General features: G+C 41.4%; 1 protein-coding gene across 7 annotated transcripts in view; it reads left to right on the forward strand.

Moving 5' to 3' along the window:
* LOC132401765 (choline transporter-like protein 3) overlaps positions 1 to 21,783 on the forward strand; it is a 160,696-nt gene that overhangs the window by 125,953 nt on the left and 12,960 nt on the right. For 6 of the 7 annotated variants that reach the window (XM_059983943.1, XM_059983942.1, XM_059983947.1 and 3 more), the window contains 2 exons: positions 11,864 to 11,962; positions 14,172 to 17,625. In XM_059983943.1, coding sequence (XP_059839926.1) covers positions 11,864 to 11,962; positions 14,172 to 14,189 — 117 coding nt within the window. In that variant the 3' untranslated portion in view covers positions 14,190 to 17,625. Of the gene's footprint in view, positions 1 to 11,863; positions 11,963 to 14,171; positions 17,626 to 21,783 lie in introns of those variants that run through there. The other variant, XR_009514696.1, reaches the window with a different exon arrangement.

Raw genomic sequence — 21,783 nt, forward strand, 5'->3', positions numbered from 1 at the left:
CAACTTAGTGTCATCAGCAAACTTAGATACACTACCCTCTGTCCCATCTTCCAGATCGTTAATGTATATCATGAACAATTACGAGCCCAGCACCGATCTCTGTAGCACACCGTCACCACTGATGCCAACCAGAGTAACACCCATGTATTCCAACTCTCTGTTTTCTATTAGCTAACCAATCCTCTATCCATGTTATCATTCCCAACTCTATGCATCCTTATTTTATGGATAAGCCTGTTATGTGGCACCTTATCAAACACCTTCATGAAATCCAAGTAAATTACGCCCATCTGTCCCCCTCTTTCCACTGTGCTCGTTATATCCTCAAAGAACTTCAGTAAGTTTGTCAAACGGCTGCCTTTGCTGAATACATGCTACGTCTGTCTGAACTCCTTCTTCTAGTGAACCCCTTTGAGGGTTCAAAGCATATCCTTTCTCAGATAAGGGGCTGAAAACTGCTCCAAGTGCAGTCTGGCCAATGTCTTGTAAAGCCCCCACATTACATCCTTGCTTTTATATCCTAGTTTTCTCAAAATTAATGCTAACATTACATTTGCCTTCTTTACCATCACCTCATCCTGCAGGTTAACCTTTAGTGAATCTTGCACAAGGACTCACAAGTCCCTTTGCATCTTGAATTTTTGGAATTTTCTCCCCATTTAGAAAATATAATTTACAGCTTTACTTGTTCTACCAAAGTGCATGACCCTACACTTCCCTACACTATATTCCATCTGTCACTTTTTGCCCATTCTACTGCTCTGTCTAAGACTCTGTAGATTCCCTGCTTCCTCAACACTACCTGCTCCTCCACCTATTTTTGTATCGCCTATAAACTTGACCACAAAGCCATTAATTCCATCATCCAAATCATTGATATATAATGGTTCCAACACTGACCCCACGATACCCCACTAGTCCCTGGCAACCAACCAGAAAAGGCTCTTTTATTCCCACGCTTTGCCAACTGCCAGTCAGCTAATCTTCTATCCATGCTGGTACTATTGCTGTAATACCATGGGGTCTTATCATGTTAAACTGCCTCATGTGTGGCACCTTGTCAGAGGGCTTCTGAAAGTCCAAGTAAATAACATTCACTAACTCTCCTTTGTCTACTCTGCCTGTTATTTCCTCAAAGAATTCCAAAGGATTTGTCAGGCAAGACTTCCCCTTAACGAAACCATGCAGACATTGGCTTTAATAATAGACTCCAGCAACTGAAGTCAGGCTAACTGGCCTATAATTTCCTTTCTTCTACCTCCCTCCCTTCTTAAGGAGTGGAGTGGAATTTACAGTTTTCCAGTCATCTGGAACTGTTCCAGACCCTAGTGATTCTTGAAAGATCACTGAAAATGTCTCCACAATCTTTTCAGCTACCTCTTACAGAATCTTGGAGTGTAGTCCATCTGGTCTAGGTGGCTTAGCTACTTCAGCTTTTTCAGCTTCCCAAGAACCTTTTGCTAGTAACAGCAATTACACTCACTTCTGTCCCCTGCCATACTGCTAGTGTCTTCCTCAGTGAAGACTGACATAAAAGACTTCTTAAATTTGTCTGTCATATCTTTGTCCCAAATACTGCCCTCCGAGTGTCATTTTCCAGTGGTATCCACTCTCTTTCTTAGTTTAATCCTTTATATATCTGAAAAAGCTTTTTGCATCCTCTTTTATTAGCTAGTTTATCTTCATATTTCACCTTTTCTCTTCTAATAGCTTTGTATCTCCATAGCTCAGGCCTCTCCAATACACAGACAGAGAGACGACCCTTCTTATAAACCTGTGTTGATTCTTCTGCCGTATCAAAGAGCATCCCACAAACAACTTCTCATTTAGAAATAATCTATGACTAGCAGATTATCAGTAGCAATCTTGTTACGTCCACTTTTAATTACATACTTTGAGTCAGAAAGAGTAAATTTGGAAAACACCGGCTTCCATTTCTTCCACCACCTGGCAAGAACTACGACATTTGTTTTGTCTATTTGTCCACTGTGATTCACTTGTTCTAGCTGGCTTTCACACAGATTTTCAATTTCTTTGGGGCAACATCTCCCCCTTTCTGATCCACAGAAATTTTGGAGATCATATGAATTCAAATAGGTTAGGGTAAATACAAGTCTAAAAGGAACACCAGACTTCAGAACACTCACTAATGTTAGCATAATAATTATTTAAAAAGTATTATTAATATGACATGGAAAGAAATTCTATTTGAAATGGCAGATGTAGATTAGTCTACTGACTAACTGACAATGTAGATTAGTTAATACAATGTGAATTCTAGTCACTATTAATGAAACAGGGTTGAAAGCAATTGTATTTATCCAGACAGTAAAAACTTCATTGTTCAAAGCAATTTGCAATTACTGTTGCAACAAACAGCATTAAATCAAAATGGTTCCAAAAATGGAAGGAAAATCATAAAGTTATAAAATATACATTATATTATATGTTAGTACATGTAATAATAATAAGTATAATAGTGCTTTTTATTAATAATGGGTAGATACACTTGCATGATGTTAAAATATAATCATTATGGAAAAAATTGCAGTGGCACTAGTGTTGCCAACTTTCTCACTCCCAAATAAGGGACAAAAGTAGCAGTCAAATACGGGACACTTGTGATTACCCCAAGAAAGACTACAATGACCATGAAGCCTTGCGCGGGCACGTGTGTGCGCATGCATGTACGTGCCGATTTTTTTTCTACATATCGGTTTTGGCTTAATCTTTCTGATTCTGTTAAGTGAAACTACACTGTACATACGTTATTTCTACTTTACATAGGCTGTGTATTTATCATATCATTCCTGCTGTTACTATATGTTAGTTTTATTTTAGGTTTTATGTGCTATTTGGTATAATTTGGTAGGTTATTTTTTGGGTTTGGAAACGCTCAAAGTTTTTCCATATAAATTAATGGTAATTGCTTCTTCGCTTTACAACATTTTGGCTTACGAACGGTTTCATAGGAACGCTCTACCTTACAGGACAAGGGCGGTCCCGTATGGGACAAACCAATTTAGCCCAATATACGGGATGTCCCAGCTAATACGAGACAGTTGGCAACCCTACCTGGCACACAAGCATCTAAGTTTTTAAGTTGCCATTGCAAGACACTTAGGAAAGTACGTTGCATATTGAGGGAAATGGCTTTTTCACAACAATTTGGGTAATTGTGTTTTATCTTTCCGGACCTCATCACACAACAAGGGCTAGTAACAACTGGTACTGTCACGGTTGTGGTATCATTTGTTGGACTAGGGGTAAGGGGAAGTTCTCAGGCAGCAAAGTAACTGGAATGCCATTAATACTAACCAGATCACAGGCTAATTGATTGTCTTGTTTTTGATTTGTATTCACGCAACATTCCATTCACAGTGAAGTATTTGAGTGAGAAGCCCTTTGCTATCTGAAGCAGGACCCGTAAAAGAGTGACTTCCTATCATTACCCCAACAGTACCATCCTTTCCCTATATTACTGTAGGCCTGTCATGATTATCCTCAAATATCTTGCAAAATTTTGTTTAACTTCTTCAGAAATTCACATAGCCATTTGATCTTCCTCATTCAGTCTTTTATTACCATGGCATCTGATGGGATCCAAATTGGTTCTCTTGCAAACGTTGTGAATAGTTCATCTGTAACCACCCTAACTTCATTCTTTGCATTTGTCCAGGTGAATATTCAATTGGCCAGTAGTAGACTGTCATGGTCAGTCAATAATATAGGAGAATCTGACAGGTCAACAACAGTATTCCAACATCGATCATTTTGAATACCTAGAAATGAACACCAAGTGCAATTTCGGCACTTAACTAAGATCTGATAATTGATGTATTTCCCACATGTAACTTTTTAATCTCCCACTTTCTTCCCAGAAGATCTGGCAAGGAACACAGTCTCCCATCTTCTGCTTTCCTATTGTCTCTAAATCTGCTTTAACCTTTCCCTTTTTAACCTGTGGGTAGCTACCCCTTTTACTATGGAGGCACGTGCTTATGTGTCCACATCACTAACAATTGACTGAAAAACAAAACTAAGAATATCATCATCCCATTCCAGACTATCTCGTTGACAATGTGTTCTGTGAACCTCAGCATCAAAAGGACATCGGCTTTTTCCAAAGCATTTAAGTTGGTTAATACGATGCCAACCCAACCGATCAGGAGCAACCTGGATTCGATATACCGATGGACTTACTCTGTCAATAATGTCACGTGGCCCTACGAATCTCCGAGATGTAAAGGGAGATCATTATGCTGATCATTATCTTCAATTCCCTGGGTTTAGATGGCACATCTGCTGTTTATTTTTCATCCCATATGATATTCTATGACACAATAGGTTTCCTCAAATAAAATTCAGACTGTAACCTTAACTTTCATCAGGAATGTCCTAATCAATTTGGTGAAAGTATCCAATATCACCAGGGTATATTGCAATCCACTGGGAGTTAAGGGTAAAGGTTCCACAAAATCAATCTGCAAAATGGTCCTTGGCCCTCTATGAGCCTTCGTTATGTCAATTTTTGATTACTGCAATCCAGAAAGAGTTAATACAAATAACAGCAGCCTCCACACCTTCTGCCACCTAAGACGTTTGTTTTTGTCTATTTGTTCACTGACCTAAAGTTATTCCAGCTGGCTGTTCTGCAGGTTTTCAATTTCTTCAGGCCTATAATAGTTCTGTGAGAATGATGGTATCAAGTCAGTTTAAGCACCATTGCCTAGATGTTTCTGAGGAGGATTTTATAATGTGAACTGGGCTAGAGGTGCCTTTGTCATGTTTGAATCCAGTTCCAAGATTGATGACAGTTTTATCCTTATTCAGAGGTGGAGGGGGTCAGTAATTTTTAATTCCTTGACATTATATCAAAGGGTCTGTCCTTGGACCAGCATGTGCCAACATAAAACACCTCTACTTTTTCAGAAGTTTGCTTAGTGGAGAGGATCCTGATTGATTGCGTTACAGCCTGGTATAGAAACACCAATGCCCAAGATCAGAAAAGGCTACAGAAAGTGGTGGATACAGCCCAGTCCATCACAAGCAAAGCCCTCTCCACAACTGAGCACATTTACAAGGAGTGCTACCACAAGAAAGTAGTACTCACTATCAAGGACCCCCACCATCCAGGCCATACTCACTTCTCACGGCAATCACTGGGCAAGAGGTACAGGAGCCTCAGGTCCCGCACCTTCAGGTTTAAGAACAGCAATTAAACTACAACCATCAGAATCCTGAACCAGCATAAGTATAGCTTTTCATAATTCTATTGTATTGTGTTTCTTATTTTCCTGTGAATGCCTGCAAGGACATGAATCTCGGGGTAGTAAATGGTGACATATGCGTGCTTAAATAATAAATTTACTTTGACTTTGGATATAGGCTTAACATGGGTAAATGACAGAGATGGGCACCTTGGTTGGCATGGACAGGTTAGGCCGAAGAGTCTCTTCCCATACTATATTATCTATGAATATTTGATCTGCCCTGATCTTCACCTATTACAGGCCTTCCTTCTCCACCTGCCCCTTCTCTGCAACTTAAAGCAAGTTTTATTTCCAACTTTTCTTTGTTCTGCTGAAAGGAATTCCAGCTGAAACATTAACTCTGGGTTTTCTTTCCACTACAAATGTTGGCTCAGCTGAATATTTTCCTACATTTTATATTTTTATTCTGATTATTAAATTACTATTTTCTGCTTTTTGCTTCTCAATTGCCACAGAAAAATGTTGTGTTCATTAATGTGCTGTATCTAAGTGAAAAGTTGAAGTTATACTCATCCCTAGAGTATTTCACAAGTACCCATGACACACCACAGGTACAAACACAAAGCCAAAATACTGCATCTAGTGAAATTCTGAAGCAAACAAGAAGGTACTTTCAAGGACACCATTAATCTGAAAGACAAGCTCTATATTCTTGTATCCATTGGGGTTACAGTCTCATGGAATTACATTAAATTCAACAAAACAAGTTCTCAATTCCTTCACTGGGGTTTTTTTTTCTAGATGAATACGTTAGCAGTCATTGGTAAATGGGACTGTGTAAACAATAACCCATTGGACCAGTTACCCTAGACCTTGCTGGTGGGCAGACTCAGTGCCTGTGGTCTCTACCCCACCAGCTGTTACCTTTCTGCCTCTGGAGAGGTGTTGATTTGGTCAGGGAACACAAACACCACTGAAAATTATCATCCATTTTAATTACCCCTGAGATAAGGAGGTAGTGAAAATTTGGGAAGTTATGCAGCAAGAAAACCGGCCTTTCAACCCATCTGGGCAACGTCAACCAAGATGTCCATCTGGGCTAGTCCCATTTTCCTGCAGTTGGCCCATACCCCTAAACCTTTTCTATCCACATACCTGTCTAAATGTTTAGCCTCCTCGTTGCTTTAGCAACGAGCCAGCATAATCAATCTCCCGTTCCAGACCATCTCTCTTCTCGACCCTTCCATCAGGCAGAAAGTTGAAAGGCCTGAAAGCTCATACCACCAGGCTCAAGGACAGCTTCTATCCCGCTGTTAGAAGACTATTAAACGGCTCCCAACTGCAAGATGGACTTGATCTCAAAATCTACTTTGTTATGATCTTGCACCTTATTGTTTAACTGCATTGCACTTTTCCTTCATTGCTGTTATACTTTCCCGCATTGTAAATATCTGCAGATGTTGGGAAACTTAAGCAACACTGCACAAAAAGTGCTGGAGGAACTTAGCAAATCAGGCAGCATCCCGAAGGTACTTAGCCTGAAACATTAACTGTTTTCCTTTCCATAGATGGTGGCTGACTTGCTGAGTTTCTGCAGCACTTTGTGTGCCTTATTCTGCATTTTTATAGTTTTATCTTGTTCTACCTTAATGCAGTGTGTAATGATCTGATCTGTATGAACAGCATGCAAGACAAGTGTTTCATTGTATCTCAGTGCCTGTGACAATGATAACCCAGTTCCAACTCAGTACATTATAATTGTACCAGCCTCTTCCCCTTCACCTGGCCACTCGTACTATACATCCACCACCCTCTGTGTCAAAAGGTTTCCCCTTAGGTCCCTTTTAAATTTTTTTCTCGTCTCACGTTAAATCTACGTTCCTCTGGTTTCAGACTTCCCTATCCTGGGGGAGGCGCTGTGACCATGCACCTTATCTACGTCCCCTCATGACCACGTTGTGGGATCTGGATTCGCATTCAAAGCAAACTGAATGAGGATGGCAAATCTCTTCACCTGAAGGAAATCAGTGAACAAGATGGTTCACATGCAGTTCTGTGGTTATCATTACTGAGGCAAATTTTAACTCCAGATTTATTCAATTACCTTAATTTAAATTCCACAGCGGTCATGAATTGAACTCATGCCTCCTGATCAGTGGTCCAGAACTCCGACTGCTGGTCTGTGACTTAACCACCGTGCTGAGTCCATTTAATGTGAAAGCACATTAATTTTTAAAATATGGTATTGATTTATTATCGTCATGTGCACCAAGATGCAGCAAGAAGCTTGTCTTGCATACTGTTCATGCGGATAGAATCATTACACAGTGCATTGAGGGAGTGCACGGTAGAATGCAGAGTGAAGTGTCTCAGCGACAGGGTAAGTGTGGAGTGACACACACAAAATGCTGGAGGAGCTCAGCAGGTCAGGCACCAACTGTGGAAAGTTGACGTTTCAGGCCGTGACCCTTCATCGGGACACCAGGATTTCCAGCATCTGCAAAATCTCTTGTGTCAAGGAAAAGGTAGTGCAGCTAAACAATAAAGTGTTAATAGTGGTGTTTATCAAAATAGCTTGCACCATTGTCTGCATTTATCTTCTTCCACAGGCCTGGTGACCCACCAGTGCTACGTGGGAGAAATGCAAAGTGTGTCTCTACACCCTCCATTCTCAGCCCCTGGACAAAGTGCATGGAGCACGGCCACCAGCTCAGCTCAGACTTTGGGCCATCACACAGCCGTCTGAGCTGGGCAAGGTGCAACTAGCCAATAACCGGGCGAATTTCCTCAGTTCGACTTAGGCTTTGGAGCGAAAAGCTGCAGACACTGGAAAGCCAACAGAAAAACAGGAAATGGTGGAAGCAATCATCAGGTCAAGCAGTATCTATGGGAAATGAATCTGTTAGAAAGACAAGGACCTTCTAGCAGAACTGGAATAGTGGGCTTTAAAGGGGAGGATCTCTAATAAGGTGTAAACCAAAGTTGCATTAAAAAGAGCAATTAGGGTGGATTTTGACTTGAACATAGATTCTACAACCTGGCTAAGCTTGTTCTTTGAACAATTTCGCCTTCAAGTCCATCCACTTCTCCAATCAAAGGTGTAGCTGTGGAAGTGTTCCTGTCTTTGTTGAATACTTGGAATGGCCTAGTTTTAATTCTAATCAGAATCCCTCCCCTAAAACCTTTTCAAACACATTGAATACTATATTGGCGCTGCTTTTTGTGACTGCATTTCAGTACTTTTGTTGCCAATTTCCATCCTTTTGTTGTTGCATGAACGAAATTGTCAGAGAAGATTACTGGTAGATACAAAGAAACTTCTTTATTTGTCAAAACAAGGTATAGCAGGCATCATATGGAGACGCTTTCAGTGGAAAGGTCTGCTGGCCCAACATGGGGCTCGACATTATTTGTGCCAAACGTCAAAGGGCAACTCCATTTTTACAATGTACGGACAATACTTTCTTTGAAACCGCGTACAAACCCGCAGACAAAGGTGGTGCCACAGTAGTCTGGCCGACGGACCTCTACCTCACTGAGGTCAAACGGCAGCTCTCTAACATCTCCTTTTACTTACCCCTGGAACAGGACCTCACCAAGAAACATCAATCCATTGTCTCCCGTACCATCACCGCTCTTATCAACTCTGGAGACCTTCCATCCTCAGCCAAATAACTCATAATTCCCACACCTTGCACTGCTCAGTTTTACCTCCTCCCCAGGATCCACAAGCCTGACTATCCTGGTAGGCCTATAGTTTCGGCCTGCTCCTGCCCCACCGAACTTGTATCTGCATACCTGGACTCCATTTTTAGTTCAGTCCCTCCCTACCTACATCCGGGATACATCCCATGCCCTCCACCTCTTCAATAACTTCCAGTTACTGGTCCCAACCGCTTCACTTTCACTATGGATGTCCAATATTTATACACTTCCATTCCCCATCAAGAAGGCCTCAAAGCCCTCCACTACTTTCTGGATGATAGACCTCACCAGTTCCCCAACACCACCACACTCCTGCGGTTGGTGGAACTGGTACTAGCACTTAATAACTTCTCTTTTGGCTCTTCCCACTTTCTTCAGACCAAGGGTGTAGTTATGGGCACTCACTCACATGGCCCCCAGCAATGCCTGCCTCTTCATGTGTTATGTGGAATAGTCTAGGCTCCAAATCTATACTGGTACTGCTCCCCAACTTTTACTTTGCTACATTGACGACTACATTGGTGCTGCTTCCTGCACCCATGCTGAGCTCATCAATTTCATTGACTTTGCCTCTAACTTCCACCCAGCCCTCAAATTCACTTGGTCCATCTCGGACACTTCTCTCCCCTTCCTCGATCTCTCGGTCTCCATTCTGGAGACAGACTGTCCACTGACATCTTCTATAAACCCACTGACTCTCAATCTCGACTATACCTCTTTCCACCCAGCCAAATGCAAAAATGCTTTTCCCTATTCCCAGTTCCTCTGTCTCTGCTGCATCTGCTCCCAGGATAAGGCTTTCCATTCCAGAACATCCCAAATGTCCTCTTTCTTTAAGGATCGTGGTTTCCCTTCTGCCGTCATCAATGATGTCCTCACTCGCATCTCCTCCATTTCCTGCACTTCGGCCCTCAGCCCATCCTCCCATCACCACAACAGGGACCGTGTTCCCCTTGTCCTCACCTACCACCCCACCAGCCTCCGGATCCAGCATATTATCCTCCGCAACTTCCGCCAACTTCAACAGGACCCCACCACTAAGCACATCTTTCCCTCTCGACCCCTCTCTGCTTTTCACAGGGATCAGACCCTCCGCGACTGCCTGGTACACACGTCCCTCCCCACAGATCTCCCACCTGGCACTTATCCCTTCAAGTGTAAGTGCTACACCTGTCCCTACACCTCCTCTCTTACCACCATTCAGGGCCCCAAACACTCTTTCCAGGTGAGGCAACACTTCACTTGTGAGTCTGTTGGGGTCATCTATTGCATCCGGTGCTCCCAGTGCAGCCTCCTCTACATCGGCGAGACCTGATGCAGATTGGGGGACTGCTTCGTCAAGCACCTCCGCTCCGCCCGCCACAACAGACAGGATCTCCCGGTTGCCACCCTGCTTCACATTCCCATTCGGATATGTCCATACATGGCCTCCTCTACTGCCATGATGAGACCAAACTCAGGTTGGAGGAGCAACACCTCATATACTGTCTGGGTAGCCTCCAGCCTCTTGGCATGAACATTGAATTCTCCAACTTCTGGTAATTCCCTCCCTCTCCCTTCCCCCATCCTAGTTTTACTCTGCCTCCTCTTCTAGCTGCCTATCACCTCTATCGTGATTCTGCCTCCTTCTACTACACAGTGCTTTGACCTTGCATTCCTTCTTCCCCTTTCCTGCCTATCCCCTCCCTGCTTCCCCTCGATCTTTTTCACCTGGCACCTTCCACCCTCCCCCCACCTTCTTTATACGGCCCCTGCCCCCTCCCTCTTCAGTCCTGACAAAGGGTCTCGGCCCGAAACGTTGACTGCTCGTTTCCACGGATGCTGTCCGCCCTGCTGAGTTCCTCCAGTGTGTTGTACATGTTGCTTTGACCCCAGCATCTGCAGTGTACTTTGTGCTCTCCACAGGTTGTTCCTACTGTTTCAATTTGTTTCTTTATCTTCTGACTCTAACTGCCATCTTTTAAAGTAGTTGTTACTTTAGTCTGCAACTTATCACAAATGTCTCTTGTTTCTCTTCCCTCCAACGCTGCTTGCCTTGGGAAGTGCTTCCACAGGTTTTATCCCAGTTCAATTCAACTCATTATTTTGGTAACGTGCAGAAGACAAACCCTGCGGCACTAAACTGCAAATGATGAAGCACTAATCTGTAGCTCTCTCTCAGCATACTGAGAGATAAGGTACTCTGGGCCTGACTGACATTTCGACTGTTTCAACTTGTTCTTCTTTTGACCCAAGCTCAAGAAAGATAGCCCCTAAATTAGTGCAATATTGGCATCGGTCTACTCTAAGATGTGTCAGGCAAAAAGAAATTCAAACAAAGTTCTAAGTTCAAAGTAAATTTATTATCAAAGGACTTATATGGCACCATATACAACACTGATTAATTTTCTTGCAGGCGCTCACAATATCTGCAATGTAAACCTACATACAAAGACTGACAACCAACCAATGTGCAAATTCAAAAAATGCAAATAATAATAATAAGTAATATAGAGAACATGAGTTGTAGAGACCTTGAAAGAGAATTTTTAGATTGTGAAATCAGTGTTCAGTGTTGAGGTAAGAGAAGTTATCCACTCTGGCTGAGATCCCTGATGGTTGAAGGGTAATAACTGTTCCTGAACCTGGTGGTGTGGGACCTAAGGTTCCTGTACCTCCTTCCCCATGACAGCAGCAAGAAGAGAGCATGACCTGGATGGATCTTGCTTTTTTGTGGCAGTACTCCTTGTAGATGTGCTCAGTGGTGGACCAGGCTGTATCCACTCCTTTTTGTAGAAATTGGAAGTTTGCTTAATAATTGATTCTGTGGGTGTGTGTTTGTTTTATAAGTGATAAGCACAATTATCATGACTTTATTAGCATTAGCTTCACTTTGCAGAAATCCTATTGATGTATAATAATGCTCTCATGTAAACACTTGAGAAAAGTTCTTATCGTTTCTCTAGAAATTCATCGGCAAAACCAATGAAGAAATCACAAGAAGCAGTGGGAGTGACAAAGCAAGCCGGAAGAGTAACAGATACGTGGCAGAACTACAGCCAATGGTGGGTGTTGAAAACTCTGGCACTATTAAGTGTGCTAAGTTGCTGCACAATAGTTTGAGTTCCAAATCCTTCTCATATTAAGCGGTATGGAATCTTTCCACTGTGAAGTATGAATCATACCCAGCAGATAAAAGTTCCATGTGTTTTTCTAAGCATGAGATGCATTTCCTGAGGGCTTGATTGAATTAAAACTCACCTGATTATAACTGAAGTCAGGGTAGCATTTAACTTGATAATACTGTATGTAAGTGGGCTATTTGAAGGTGAGAAAGAGGCGAAGAAGAAAAGAGTGAGAAAGACTGAAAGAAAGAACAAAAGGAAAGAGAAATCATGCAGTATTATATTGAAAGATCATACCTCTGAACAGGAATAGGCAATACAGCTGGAATGATAATAATTCTTTGTTCCAGGTTCTCTCACATGAGAAACTGTCTTTTCCTGATCTATCAAGCTCCCTTGAAATATTATATTTCAATAAGATCATCTCTCATTCTTCCAACATGTTAACATAGAACAATACAAGAAAGGAATAGGTCCCTTGGCCCACAATATTATGCTGAACTAATTACACGAGCAATTAAATGCTTAAAGGAGTAAAGTAATCCTTTCTGTCTACATGGTGTCTGTTTCCCTCATTCTCTGTACATCCATGTCAGTTCAGCCCATTTCATCAGTGACTTTGAGAATGCAAACCAGCAGCAGTGAATAGCAGCTGTTGACAGAGTACTAACCTGCAAATCTCCTTCATCACTTTAAGCGCCCAAATTGCTCGATTGTTTTCCATAAAACATTGTATTCATCCCAGGAACCAACATCATAATCTTTCTCTGAACTGCCTCCATTGTACACGTTTCCTTCCTTAAATAACTGAATGCAGTAACCAGGTGTGACCTCATTTGACACAGCATTTTTGTACTTTAGCTCCTTTCAATTAAGGCCAACGTTCCATTTGCCTTCCTAATTACTTTCTTTTTTTTTAAGAGAGGAAATGGTTGTCAGATAGGACCACTTTGCGGACAGGAATGATGCTGTCCAAAAGGAGCAGCTTGGTAATCTGAATTTGGATCTCTGTGGAGATAATCATCAGGATTTCAAAATCAGGTTTTTTTTTTTAAATCGCTGACATGAGAGACAGTACGTTGGGAAAATTCTTGTTTTGTGGCAGCAGTAAAGTGCAAGACACTAAAACATACTGTAACTTGCAATCAATAAATAGAGCACAGGTTCATGGCTACTCAGAAATCTGATGACAAAGGCGAAGAAGCTGCTCCTGAAACATTGAGTATGCATCTTCAGGCTCCTGTATCTCCACCCTGATGAGTAATGATAAGCGGACATGTCCTGGATGGTGAGGATCCTTAATGAGGAATATTGTCTTTTGAAAGATGTCCTCGATGGTGGGAAGACTTGTGCCTGTGATGGAGCTGACTTAGTCTACAACCCTCTGTAGCCTCTTGCAATCCTGTGCGCTGGAGCTTCTGTACGAGAGGCAACCAATCAGAATGTTCTCCAGAGTACATCTGTAGAAGTTTGCTAGAGTCTTTGGTGACATACCAAATGTCCTCAAACACTAATCTTAATCCTAATCCTAATGGGAACATGAGGTACACTGGAAAGTATCTACAGAATTATAGGCTCAGAGGTTTAGGTGTGGAAGGAAAAAGGTTCTGGAGTAAAGAAATAATCAGTCCAGATATCTTCTTGCAATTGTTGACAGAGGAAGCAAGAGTAGAGAAGCTGGTAGGTTGTTTAGAATTCTAGTATAGTATTTGCCCTGTAAGAAGGTCCTCAAGAAGAGTAATATTGTCTACTAAAGATGCAGTGAACCTAATGGTTATGGCAATCAAGTTCCCTAGGTACATAATCCTGCTGAGTGACATGGCAACTCTCCCAAGTGAGGGAAAGAGAAATCTCAAATGTCATGAATTCATGGGGTGACTTATATTTAATATTCTGAAAAACATTCAAGAATCTTCATAGCAGAATCCAACGTTTTATGGCCAAGGGTTTCTGAGCACCAGTCTTTAATTTTTCTGTCGGTAATACTCAGAGGAAATTGACTGGTTAAAACACAGCCCATGAGTTCAGAGGTCTGGCCTCAAGCATGTTAAGTATTTAGCTGATATTATTTTTACAATAGTTAGCTAATATTCATGATAGCATGTCTGAAGAATTAAAATTGCAATGTAATCTTTTTTTAATTTGTCAGGATGCAAATGCAACATGACGGGATTTCAGTGGACTCGAAATGGACTTCAGATTCCATCCAAACCTTAATACTTAACACATACAAACTAAACCAGAGAGTGGAGGATTTTTCGAGTTGGTTTCAATGGCTTGATTCACATGGAAGTACGTTTCTATATTTAAGTAAAAAGGATTACTCAGAACGTGTTATTGTTGCTCCTTCTCTAGTGTGTTGTTCTCTCTTTACCTTGGCTCCAGTAACCAATTAGAAGGCACGTGTCTTTTTGACATTTTGGCCTGGGCTAAATCCATGCACAAACTCATGTAAGACTGGATATTTTTCTGTTGAAAGGTAACACGGAGTGAAGTTGTCTATAGGGGCTCAAAGCTACCCTAGATGGATCAGATAATTGTTGTTTTGAGTCTCTGGGATTATCCTTAAACTTGACCCTCTAATATGATCGCAAAGAATTCCAGTGTTGATGTCTGTGTTTTAGAAAAGCAGATTGAATAACCAGAGGGATTAGTCTCTTTAAATGTACATTTATCAAATTGTGCCAATGAGTTGACAGATGGGTGTAGAATTCTAACCCCTATTACAGGAAGTTAACAGAAATTTTAATGATTTAACCAACATTAATCCAAATCATAAGACATAGGAGCAGAAATAGGCCATTCAGCCCATCAAGTCTGCTCCACCCTTCAATCATGTCTGATTTATTATTCATCTCAACCCTGTTCTCTTGCCTTCTCCCCATGATGCTTATTCATCAAGAACCTATCAACTTCTGCTTTAATTATACCCAATGACTTTGGCCTTCATAGGCATCTGTGGCAATGAATTCCACAGATTCACTGCCCATTGGCTGAAGAAATTTGTCCTCATCTCTGTTCTAAAGGAATGTTGTTGTATTCTGAGGTTGTGCCCTTGGTCCTAGACTCTCCCACTATAGCAAACATCCTCTCCATGTCCACTTTATCTTGGCCTTCCAATATTTGATATGTTTCAATGAGATTCTCTCCACCCCACCCCCCATTTTTTGAAGAGGCCCAAAGTCGTGAACTGTAGAAGTAAATTATTTTCTAAAACTGAATAAATCTGTAATGAACAAGGGATTATATAAGTCATTTTTTAAAGTAACAGTTCTTTTAAGACATTTAGTAAATGTATTGTAATATGATAAAAAAGATTTAACATTACTTAGCTGTACATCACAGAAACAGGCCCTTCAGCCCAACTGATCAAGATGCCCATCCAAGCTTGTTTCATTTTCCTGCATTTTGCATTACTTATTAATACTTACTAATCATTTTTCCATTTATCATTCTCTACTTGTGTTTTCAGTCTGTTACTCACCCCGGCCATACTCACATTCTCTATAAACAAAATGCAGAATAAATGCCATCTCCTTGATTCTCCTGTGCTCTGTTCACTCTACTAACTCCTACAAAAGGATTGCAGTAGGCCCAACGTCAAATGCAGATGACCAATTAAAACTGTGCGGCAATGCCAGACAGAAGGCTAAGAATGGATAAAAGAAATATCCTCTGTAACCAGCATTATCTCATCCGTTGTTCTAGTGACTGGTTGCATTTTTATATACACAACTTCAAACATGTTGGTTAATGAGAAGGCCATAAGACATAGGAGCAGAATTAGGCCACTCAGCCCATTGAGTCTGCCTCACCATTCCATCACTGCTGATTCATCATCTGTCTCAACCCCTTTCCCTGCCTTCTTTCCATAACCTTTGATGCCCCTACTAATCAAAAACCAATCAATCTCAGCCTTAAATATATACAGCGGCTTGGCCTTCACAGCTGTCTGCCAATGAATTTCACCCGGCTAAAGAAGTTCCTCTGCATCTCTGTTCTAAAGGGATGTATTTCTATACTGAGCTCTGCCCTCTGCTCCATAACTACCCCACTATAGGAAACATTATCTCCACATTCATTCTATATAGCCCTTTCAATATTCAATAGATTCCAATGAGACACTCCCTCCCCAATTCTTCTAAACTCCAGCAAGTACAAGCCCAGAGCCATTAACTGCTACTCATACATTAACCCTTTCATTCCTGGAATAATTATCGTGAACCTCCTTTGGACCCTCTCTGATGCCAAAAGCAAAAACAGAACTGTAGATGCTCGCAACTGAAATAGAAACAGAAAATGCAGCAAAGAGAAACTCAAGATAATATTTCAGACTAAACATGAGGAGAATGTTAGAAAGCAAGCCTGTTTTTAAGTTGCAGAAACAGGGGAGGGAAAGAGGAGACATGGAGACAGGCACAGTGTTGGTGCTGACTGAGAGAGGGTCCGGAGGCTTGGTATTGCCACTGATTTGCTCAGAGGAGAATTATACAAAAGGAGATGATGAGAAAGAGTGGGGAAAATGCTGGAACTATGAGATACGAAGCACAGCAACTTACTGCACATCTGAGTTAAAGGAGAACTCCGAAATATCACCGCTGGTCAAGCAGCATCTGTAGAGAATAACAAAGTAAACGTAGTTTATTTTTCATCAGACATGGTTAGCACTGACACAAGCTGGAAAGGTTGGTCATCTGAAATAACTGAACTCAATATTGAGCCTCAGAAGGTGTGACTTTCCTGAGTGGAAAATGAGCTGCTGCTTCATTGAAACAGCGTTGGAAATCAAAGACGAAGAGATCAGAGATGGAGAATTAAAGGGACAGGCAAATGGAAGCTCAGGATTGCAGTTTTCAGTTGAAAAGAAGTGTTTTATAAAGCGGTCATCCAGCCTGGGTTTGGTTTGTTCAATATGGAAGAGACTGCATCACAAGCACTGAAAGAAGATTCTAAATTGGAAGTGTAAGTGAATCACTGCTTTTGGAAGGAATATTTTTGGTCTATTGATTATGGAAAGGGTAAAGTTCAGAAGACCAGTTGCTGCATCTCTTGCTGTCGCATAGGAAGAGGAGTGGGTTTTGCTGGAGGTGGAAGAGTGATGCAGGGAGTTGTGGAGGAAAGACAAGCCTGGTGACAGCACCTTGATGAAAAGCTGCTGAGGTTGAACGTGGAAGCTGTGGGGGCAGAAGGTGAAGTTAAGGGAATCCTTTCCCCATTCTTGGTGGGTGGGAGAAGAAAAGCAGAGGTATGTGAAATGGGAAAAACTCAGTTTTATATGGTGACCGAGTTTCTACTGAACTTTCTACTGCATGTGGATGTCACTGACTTGCAGACTTGCAGATGTCATACTTCTACCCTCCAGTATTTTCCTTTAGCTGTGGTTAAAGGGTTTCTTATCAATAAAGGCTAAAAGGACATTATTGTAAAGGACAGATTCATTAATTTCTAACAAATTACTAAGTATCTAATTTACCTTAAGAGTGTAATAGGATATAATGCATTTTATTAGTTGGGATACAAAGGGTAAAATTAAAGTGTTATGAATAGCTTGTAATGTGCAATGTTTTACATCTTAATAAATTACATCTAAAGCTTGTATCTGATGTTATGAATTATTGTATTATTTTAAATACATTATTAGAAAAAACATAGAAGCTCACACTTAATGGCAATTATATCCTTTCAATATCCATTGTCACAAAAGAGCAAGTATCAGAATTTAAAATTTTGAATGTTAAATTTATGATAGTTAAGTGGATAAAGGGAAGTTTCTAGAATGTGCATATTTTAAACCCACCTAGCGCTGATGTTACTGTATTAGAGATTGTGGCATCTGAGTCAGTTAATAGTTAACAAATAGCGTAGCAACTGAGTTTTTGTTGTGCTCTGTTTTTAAATAGGCCAGTAACAGTGTAATAATTAATTCAAAGTATCATTGCAGTGACAGGAAAATCCAAGTGTCCTCTAGGGAGAGCCAGTAGAGATTTTTCAAACACATTAACTGGATGATCCTGCTGTTCTATTTTGCATCTGTGGAATCATGATTAATGAAATACTTCTTGCTCTGTGCTGTCACCCCAATTTCCTTTGCATTGTTTTTCTTAGAACTGTTGGTGCTTACAGCATTGGGGCTTGCCAGGATAACTGCACTTTAAGTGACCTTATTTCATTTTTTCAGTATCTGCTTATCGCTGTAAAGACCGGTGCTTATTGCCCATTCCTAATATCCTTTGGAGTTAGTGGACCACCATGGTAGACTGTAGAGGTGCTCCCAGTAGTGAATGCAGAAAGACCATAAACACTTAGCGGCCACATTATTAGGTACAGGAGTGGATCCCAGGGTGGTCTTCTGCTGCTGAAGCCCATCCACTTCCAGGCTCGATGTGTTGTGTATTTAGAGATGCTCTTCTGCACAGCACTGTTGTAACGCATCATTATTTGAGTTACCAGCACCTTCCTGACAGCCTGGACCAATCTGACCACTTTGACCTCTCATTAATGAGGCATTTTCACCCACAGACCTGCCACTCACTGGATTTTTTTTTGTTGTTTTTCCACACCATTCTCAATAAATTCTGAAGAATTCATGAAAATCCCAGAAGATCAGCAGTTCCTGAGATTCTTGAACCACTCAATCTGGCACCAACTATCATTCAACAGTTAAAGTCACTTAGATCAGCTTTATTCCCCCATTCAGACATTTGACAACTGAACCGCTTGACAATGTCTGCATGGTTTATGTATGGAGCGGTTGCCACACGATTGGATGAATAGATATTTGCATTAATATAGGTGTACCTACAAGTGGCCACTGAGTGTATTTTAAAGTGGAGATGGTTATAGAATACAAACTTTGCTCTACTATGCCTTAAGTTTCAATCATGTTAGATGCGAGGTCATGGGAGCTTACATACAAAACTGCAGTGCATTGTGTAACTGGTACAGGTCAACCCTTTGGTGGAAGGAATTTTTTTTGTGTGTTGACAAGATAAACTGATGGTGGCACTCCATAGGTAAGGCAGCATACGTTGAAGGAAATAGACAGTCAATGGTTTGGATCTAGACCCTCCTTCTGAATCTTGACCAAAAACATTGACTGCCCATTTCCCTCCACAGATGCTGCCTGACCTGCAAAGTTCATCCAGGAGTTAGCTCCATGTACACATTTTAAACAACAGCGGGGTCTCATTTCTCTGGGGAGATGAATGGACTGCTTTAAGGTGAAAAATGTCAAATTCATACAACCACGTAGACAGTTTTCCATTGTATTCCTGACTTGTCTGCTACATGAAGACGGTGCTTGGGATTACAGGAGGCGAGTCTCTTGCTGCCGGATTCCTCAGCACACCTGCTCTTGTAGCCGCAGTAAGCAGAGGTTAATAGGTTGGTGATTAGTAAGGGTGCCATAGGTAATGGGGGGAGGGGGTGTGGGAGAATGTCATTGAGGGGGTAAAAGCAAAATCAGCCTTGATGAAATGATGAACAGACTCAACGGGCTGAATAGCCTAATTCTGCTGCAATGTCTAAGGTCTCATGCACGTGGCTGATCCAGTTTCTGTGCAGATGATCATCAGGCCGACAATAATGAGAGAGTTACTCATAGCAACACCACTAAACATCAGAGTTAAGTGGCGAAACTTGCTGCAATGAAGCAAATTTTACATCACTTTATCATTGAGATCTTGCTGCAGGCAAGGGTCAATTACTTCTCTGCAAATGAAATTAAACTTTGTGCAGTTATTAAAATATACTGGCTCCTCCCTCTATAACCCTATCTAGACTCATGACTAACTGATGTGACATCAACTAACCTGTTTCCACTGCTCTAATCTTGCCCTCCTAAGTTTACAGCATTTGGTTCATGAAGAACCAACCCCAATATTGTCATCAAACCTCCTAATGAAGGTGTTACCATAATCATTTGGTGATCTGACCACTACCTCAGATTGAACCCTGGTGCCCCATACTCTGTTTTGGAACAAACCTTCCCCATTGAACATCAGACCACTGGCTCCCAAATTGTTCGAGTCTAATTTTCTCTTTCTGTCTTTCCTCTACAGTAGGGGTTCCCAACCTGGGGTCCACAGAAACCCTTGGTTAATAAGGGTCCATGGCATAAAAAAGATATGGAAGCCTCTGCCCTACAGCCTCCAACTTCATCAGCAGAAGCAAAAGAGAGGTTAACACAAAGTATACTGCTGATGCTGTGGTCAAATCAACACGTACAAAAGCTGGATGAACTCAGCAGGTTGGGCAGCATCCATTCAAAAGAGAGGTTGACTGCTCTGTACTGAATAACTATTTGTTCCCAAGTTACTTAATGCCGACACTGAAATTCTTCATCCAACTCTGACACCTTTTCCACAGATCTAATACAACCCAGTATAAACTCCAGACACAGCATCTGATCTTCCAAATAGATACGTAATAACCCACAGGGCTCAATAACTACTATTTTAAATAACCTGCCTTTTCAGTTCGCAGTGCTCCTGGCCCGTTGAATCTGTCAGCTCAGCTTACCTCTTCTCAAAAGCTGCTGCCTAACCTGCTGGGTCTTTTCAGATTTCTCACAAGACATACTAGCACAATTAGGCCATTCAGCCCATCAAGTGTGCTCCACGATTTCATCACGGTTGATTTATGATGCTGTTCAAGCCCATTCTGTTGACTTCTCCCTACAACCTTTGACACCATTACTAATCAAAAACCCATCAACTTCTGGTTTAAATATATTCAATTATTTTACCTCCACAGCCATCTGTGGCATTGCATGTCAGAAATTCATCACCCTCTGTAGCCTCCTTAGTATCCAGGTCATCTTCGAGAAGCAGTGGCTGAGGAAGGCAATGTCCAAGGACCTCCACCACTGAGGACATGCCCTCCTCTGATGGATTCCATCAGGTCAATGATTCAGCAACAGCTTCTTCCCCACTGCCATCCAATTTCTGAATGGACATTGGACCCATGAACATACCTCACTGTATTAAAATTTCCTTTTTTTTTTACACTACTTGTTTAACATTGTATTACTTCACAACATATGCTTGTGATATTAAACCTGATTCTGGTTCTCTGGCTAAAGACAAGGAAGAATTTCTGATCTAAAGGGATGTCCTATACTGAGGCTGTGCCTTCTGATCCTAGCCTCCCGCACTATAGGAAACATCCTCTCCACATCCACTATCTAGGCTTTTCAATATGCAAGAGATTTTAATAAGATCCCCTTCATTCTTCTAAGCTTCAGTGAGCGCAGTCCCAGAGCCATTAAACACTCCCCAAATGTTAACCCTTTCATTCCTGGAATGATTCATGTGAACCTCTTCTGGACCCTCTCCAATGCCACCACATTCTTTCTCGGATAAGGGGCCTAAAACTGCTTATAATACTGCAAGCACAGTCTGCCCAATGCCTTAAGGCCTCAGCATTGCATTCTTTTATTCAGAATCTGCATTGTTCTATGTTCCAGTTGAGCATGCTTTTAATCTCTCTCCTCACCTACTTGCATTTTCTCCCAGTTAGATGATCAGGTTTTCATAAGCTTTTGCTACCCTCTGAGCACACAACATTATCATTTGCATCAGGCACTCAGTGTGCAGACTATCACAGACCTACCTTTATCCTTCACCTCTTCTACAGTGTAAATTCTGCATTTTTCTAATCCTGCACAGCTAAAGTGTCTGATAAAAGTTTCTAAAATGAGAATGGACTGCATTGATAGAATGGATAAAAGTAATAGTGGAAGCAGATAGGAGTTAAAGAGG

This window comes from Hypanus sabinus, chromosome 11 (genome assembly GCF_030144855.1).
Source record: "Hypanus sabinus isolate sHypSab1 chromosome 11, sHypSab1.hap1, whole genome shotgun sequence".
Lineage (NCBI taxonomy): Eukaryota > Metazoa > Chordata > Chondrichthyes > Myliobatiformes > Dasyatidae > Hypanus > Hypanus sabinus.